General features: G+C 37.1%; 1 protein-coding gene across 1 annotated transcript; it reads right to left on the bottom strand.

Moving 5' to 3' along the window:
• Positions 1-200: 200 nt before the first annotated feature.
• Positions 201-5,170, bottom strand: LOC110301605 (olfactory receptor 8B3-like). Its single transcript, XM_021172137.1, has 2 exons — positions 4,262-5,170; positions 201-233 (listed from the first exon to the last, which is right to left on the bottom strand). Exons 1-2 carry the CDS (start codon positions 5,168-5,170, stop codon positions 201-203), a joined length of 942 nt encoding a protein of 313 aa, XP_021027796.1.
• Positions 5,171-6,921: the final 1,751 nt, after the last annotated feature.

Raw genomic sequence — 6,921 nt, 5'->3', positions numbered from 1 at the left:
ATAAAATTACAAAGCTTCTGTGAGACAAAAGACACAGTCAGTAAGACAAAAATACCACCAACAGATTGGGAAAGGATCTTTAGCAACCCTAAATTCCAATAGGGGACTAATATCCAACATATATATATAACTCAGTAAGATGGACTCCAGAAAATCAAATAACCCCATTAAATTAGGGTACAGAACTAAACAAAGAATTCTCAACTGAGGAATACCGAATGGCGGAGAAGCACCTGAAAAAAAATGTTTAACAGCCTAAATCATCAGGAAAATGCAAATCAAAACAACTCTCAGATTCTACCTCATACCAAGCAGAATGGCTGAGAACCAAAATTCAGGTAACAGCAGATGCTGGCAAAGATGTGGAAAAAGAGGAACTCTCCTCCATTTTTGGTGGGATTGCAAGCTGGTACAACCAGTCTAGAAAATAGCTTGGCAGTTCCTCAGAAAATGAGACATAGGTCTACAGGAAGAATCATCAATATCATTCCTGGGTATATACCCAGAAGATGTTCCAATTTGTAATAAGGACACATGCTCCACTATGTTCATAGCAGCCTTATTTATAATAGAAAGAAGCTGGAAAGAACTCAGATGTCCCTCAACAGAGGAATGGAAACAGAAAGTGTGGTACATTTACACAATGGAGTAGTATGCAGCTATTAAAAACAATGAATTTATCAAATTTGTAGTTAAATATATGGATCTGGAGGATATCATCCTGAGTGAAGTATCCCAACCACAAAAGGACACACATGATATGCACTCACTGATAAGTGGATATTATTCCTGAAACTTTGAATACCCAGGATACAATTTGCAGAACACATGAAACTCAAGAAGAAGGAAGACTAACCTGTGGATATTTCATTTCTTCTTAGAATGGGGAACAAAATACCCATGGAAGGAGTTACAAAAGACAAAGTTCGGAGCTGAGATGGAAGGAAGGACGATCCAGAGACTGCCCCACCTGGAAATCGATCCCATATAAACCCACCAAACCAAGACACTATTGCATATGCCAGAAAGATTTAGCAGACAGGACCCTGATATAGCTATCTCTTGTGAAGCTATGCCAGTGCCTGGCAAATACAGAAGTGGATGTTCACAGTCATGTATTGAATGGAACACAGGGCCCAAATGAAGGAGCTGCAGAAAGTACCCAAGGAGCTAAAGGTGTCTGCAATCCTATATGAGGAACAACAATATGAACTAACCAGTACCCTTCAGAGCTGTGTCTCTAGTTGCATATGTAGCAGAGGATGGCCTAGTTGGCCATCAATGGGAGGAGAGGCCCTTGATCTTGCAAGGATTCTATGCCCCAGTACAGGGGAATCCAGGGCCAGGAAGCAGGAGTGGGTGGGTTGGGGGACCAGAGCAGCAGGGAAGGGTATAGGGGACTTTAGGGATTACATTTGAAATGTAAATGAAGAAAATATCAAATAAAAAAGGGGGAAAAAGAAAACATAAAAACACAACAGTAATATCAAAAGATACACTGAAGTGGATATTCACATGTAAATGAAGGAAGTGTTTATTTCTCATTGTGAAATATGAAAGTTATAATAGATCTTTATGAAACACTTAAAAGTTTGAGGATAATGGACAAACATAAGGAAAAACCTTTAAGGCAAATGCAGAGTAAATGAATTTCTAAATAGGTATTTAAAAAATTAATTTCTTTATTTTTTAATAAATACATGTTAATATATGTTATATATAATATACTTTATATGTGGTTATGTACATTTAAAAATTTAAGCAAATTATATAAACACATACATATACATTTATATAATGCTTCAATTTTATGATCAATGGTTTTTCATTGTTGTCCACTGTTTACTGTTGTTTATTTACTCCAAGCTATCACCTATTTTGAGATTATAATATAATAAGATTAGTGCCGCTATAACTCTTTCTAAACACTTCTAAATACTTCTCCCTGCTTTCTTTCAAATTCATAGGTTCTTTTNTTATTAATAGGTCTTCAATGATTAGGTAATGACAGCAAAGCTGATGAATAGGTTTCCATCAAGCTTTTTCTCCACAGTAAGAGAAATGTGAAAAAAAGGAGAGAGAGATGAGTTTGCCATCTCCTCATTTTATCATCTTATTAGTAATTGGAGAGAAAAACAAACTCAAATATATTAATGACAAGACAAAATTTGATCATATAAATGTGCATAAGAACGAAATGTCTTTTCAAATAATAAGTACAAGAAGCTAACACACACACACAATTCAACACATGTAGCCATGAAAATAGAAATCCAAACTCATTGATATACCATCTCAACTAACTCCCAATGGAAGTAAACAAGAAAAATGAGTAATAAGCAATAACCAAAGCTGTGATGAAAATACCAAATCTGCACTGCAGCAGAAAATGTGGATATGGAAATTGTTAGGGAGATACATACTCAATACATAAAAACAGGACAGTACTATTACATAAATGGTTGTTAGATACCTAGGGAATAAGATTTAGCAAAAAATGTAAAGACATGCTCATAATTACTATACCACAATACACAATAACAATTTCTAGAATTGGTGTAGGAAGAGATCAAATGAATTTCAACTACAACCCATTAATTTAATTCTTGGTATTGTCCTCGTTCTCATAGCAGAACCAATATGCATCCAAATTTCAAGTATTCTTCAATTATCTGTTGAACTATAGTATTCAAGGATAAAAATTTCTACTAAAGCTTCATGAAAAGTGGAAAAGTAGGGTTGTAGGTCCCCCATCTGCTCCACCACAGGGCTTGACTCCTTCGCGAGGTGAGAGAGTCTGACTGAGTTTAAACCATGCTGTTTCCAGGCAGGTGTGGGCCACCAGGAAGCTCCAGGACACTGTTAATGGGTGGAAAAGTGCAGTCTGAGATGTAAGACAGCCTGAGCTACCTCAAGTGTTCCCGAGCCTGCAAAAAGGCTGGGGCCATGGAGTTCCCAGGCTCTTGGATACACAGGTGCTGCTGAAAATCATGGAAGGGCTGATAAGAGAATCTAGGGCCAGGGCCATGGAGGAGAGGGTTTCTAGCTGGTCCTACAGGGAGAGTCCTTGGCTTGAGGCAGCAGCNGGCTTGACTTGGTGGTGATTGGGNTTGGGAGTGCAGAGAANCCTTCNAAGGGAAATTAGCAACCACTCTGTACACAAAGGTCTTCTCTGTGTCTCCTCACAGTGGATTCCGATGAAAAGAGACAGTCTGTGGTTACAAATCATTTATTGCTATGGTGGAAAGTGGATGTATAAAGCCCTACTCCACTTCTTAGGGTGGGCCTGGTTTAAATACGTTAAGTAACAGTAATGTCTGGGAATGAAAGTTTATTTGCTAGGCCCTTCAGGCCTCTAGGTCCCTTATTAGAATAGAGATCTTGTTGTGAGCCTACCTTACTACAGGTCACATATTTTTCCTATTCTACATGTGGAGGGGTTTGGGGTATTTCCCTTACATAACTAATGAACAAATCTATGTGAGGCTGTGGCTAGTGACAAAGACCTGGGGCCGAGGAGCAGGCAAAGCTTCTACCATCCTCTAATGGTCTCTGGGGCTTCTAGTCTTAGCTCAACTTTGGACCAGGCTACCTTTCTACCTTTTAAGGTACACTTCCTCACCCATAATTTCTAAAGTCCTTGTGTGTGTGTGTGTGTGTGTGTGTGTGTGTGTGTGTGTGTGTGTGTACATATATATCCCATAAAATCTGCTGGTTATTATTTGTGAAATAAATATAACACAACTGACCAATATAATATGGTCAAATGCATATTTATGGGTTTTATTTACTAGCCCATTAATAAAAACATCTAAATCATGAAGGTCTTGCATATCCATTTTAAACACTATTGCCCATGAAAACAGTAAAAGACAATCTGATTCACACTTCATTACATAAACTAATGAGAGCCAACACCTCACCACAGAATACATGAAAAATGCACTATTACTTTGTTTAAACATTGGCAGATAATTAGATACTTTTAGGATACATCCAGAATACCCGTGAGAATAAGTTAATAACCAACTGTTATGCTTTGTTAAAATGATGATTTTGCCAATAGTATGAAATTAAAGGAAATTTATATATCTGCAAGAACAAAAAATGTCCTAATATCCTATCAATGATCAGATGTTGTAAATAATAATTAAAAGGTGGTTCTCCTTAAATAAATAGACATTCTCATTAGCATACCAACAGTGATAAAGAGATTTTTTTTTGTTTGTTTTTTTTATGAAAGTCTCCTTTTGCTAAAGACTTTTCTCAGGGCAACTTTAACATCCTTGTTCCTAAAGCTATAGATTAAGGGGTTCATCATGGGGACCACAATGGTATAGAAGACAGAAGAGACTTTTCCCTGATCCATAGACCCAGGTGAGGAGGGTTGAAGATACATAAATGCACATGAGCCAAAGAATAAAGAAACAGCAAGTATATGGGAGCTGCAGGTGCTAAAAGCTTTGGACATTCCTGCAGTGGATCTCATTTGAAGGATATTTGAGAGAATGAAACCATAAGAGGTAAAGATGATTACACTGGGCACAATGATATAAGTACCACCTACGATTAGAATCTCTATTTCATTGGCATAAGTGCTGGTACAGGAGAGCTGCAACAGAGGGAAAAGATCACAGAAATAGTGGTTGATGATGTTCTTGTCACAGAAGGTCAGTCTCACAATGCATCCAGTGTGAATCATGGCACCAGAAAACCCCATTATGTATGAACCAAGCATAAGATAGGAACAAACCTTGGGAGACATAGNNATGTTATACAAGAGTGGATTGCATATGGCCACATAACGATCATAGGCCATTGATGTCAGAACACAACATTCACAAATGGCAAAAAAACAAAAGAAATAGAGCTGGGTCATACATCCCATGTAGGAGATAATGTTCTTCCTTACTAAGAAGTTCATCAGCATTTTGGGTGTAATTACAGATGAATAACAAAGATCAATGCAGGACAAGTTTAAAAGGAAAAAGTACATGGGGGTGTGAAGGTGAGAATTCAGTGCAATTAAAGTGATCAAGGCCAAATTCCCCAGTGCTGTTGTTGTGTATATTAGCAGAAAGAGTAAGAACAGGGGTAACTGGAGATCAGGATCATTTGTTAACCCCAGTAGAATGAATTCAGTCACCAAAGAACCATTTTCCAGACCCATTCTTTTTTATGATATCTGTGAATATAGAAAATAATTGTGACATCATAAGACCACAAGAAATTGCTATGATATCTTCTCTTACACCTGTGAAGTGAATGATGGGAATGCCTATGAGAATATCTCTGTGAGCAGAAATTACCATTACCACAGGCTATCACAATGTAGAGTGATATTTCCCCATAGTAGTTTATTTAAGGTTAAATAAAGTGAAGTCATTCATCAACAATCTTAAATGCCACAAACATTGCTGTCACTTGCTAACATACCCACTCAGCTATCAAATAGGAAGATGCAGGACAAGGGATAATTCCATCCCTCTAATCTCAACATTTGTCATTGCTTCAGCTCTGGCCTGACACTTGGAAAACCTGTGACAACTTGAAGCTAACATCATCCAGATACTACTGTGGTTGTGTTAGGACCAACATCATTGCTTCAAATCTACATGAAATTTAGATTTAGCCAGATTCTCTGAATGATTAGAAACATGTGCTTGCTATATGACAACCTATTAATCAAAAAAAACATTGAAAGATGGCCTACAAGATAGAACTTACTGACTATGACACTGTCTCACTTGTGTTTCCTAAAATTCTCAATACCCCATGCTGTCTTTTTCAGGATATTCTTCTATTACTTTCATTTGACTCTTACAATTGCATAACTTGAGAAGGATGGATACTTGAGAGATCTTTGAAGTTCAATGTGTAGCCATTTCACAAGCATAATACCCAAGATACTAAATGGAAACCCTGTATTATCTTTCGTATATGTGCAAAATAAATAGTTAATTTCATGAAGAGCAAGTCGCTTATTAATGGCTGGGCGCCATGATATTGAAAATTAACTCTGAAGGCTAAATAACAAAATGATTCTAATGAGAAATGAATTTAAGTCTGGAAACTAATGTTCCACACATTGAAATAATTAAAAATGATATATGCTTCAATTTTCAATCAAAAGAAACACTAGGTTTTTGTTATCAGACCTTTACTTTTATGAACATTTAAAACTGGAAAAGCAGCCTATATACAGGAAAAGCATATGTGAATAATCTCCATTCAAAATAATTTCAAACGTAAGAAGTGGCTCAAAACAAGTTGTACAATATTTATTTATTGAAGGTGACCTTCGTAGGTGTTAACAGAGGCAGTAATTTTCAAAGAGTTGGGAATAAAATCTCAATTCATATATACTTCATCAAAAGTGAGAAATCTGATACAAGATCAGTTTACTGTTAGAATTTAATCCATAAAGCAATTTGGGGGAAAGTTTCAAAGCAACAAGCTTCCCATTCCAGATTTAAAGCCTACAATCATGCTGAATCATCCATGTGTACAATAAAACTTAAGGCATGACTTCTCACAAACGACTTCACAAAGGACACCTGAGCATGAGGGTAGGTCCTATAGCTTAAAGAGCATAGAATCTGGTGTGGTCTCTGACTGAGATAGAACAGAGTCCAGAAGGCGATATGCCCCATGCATATATGCATGGTCCACAACTATTGGCTGCTTGTGGTGCAAGACATGGAGGAAAAGTCTGAGGCAAAAATTCTGGCAGATTTTGGTGAGGACTGCCTCTGTAGAAAAATGTAGGTGGTGTCTGCCTTTACAGATAGCAAAACAGGTCTCTATAACAATAATAATATCCAACCCCGGCCTCATGAAAAGAAAAAAAGTATTATGTCTCCTCCATTGAGTAGAGGGCCCTGCATGTTTAACATACCTGGTCCACTTAGTGATCAAAAA

This window comes from Mus caroli, chromosome 9, assembly GCF_900094665.2.
Source record: "Mus caroli chromosome 9, CAROLI_EIJ_v1.1, whole genome shotgun sequence".
Lineage (NCBI taxonomy): Eukaryota > Metazoa > Chordata > Mammalia > Rodentia > Muridae > Mus > Mus caroli.
The sequence above is the reverse complement of the archived record's forward strand: the minus strand, read 5'-3'. Positions and strand labels throughout refer to the sequence as shown.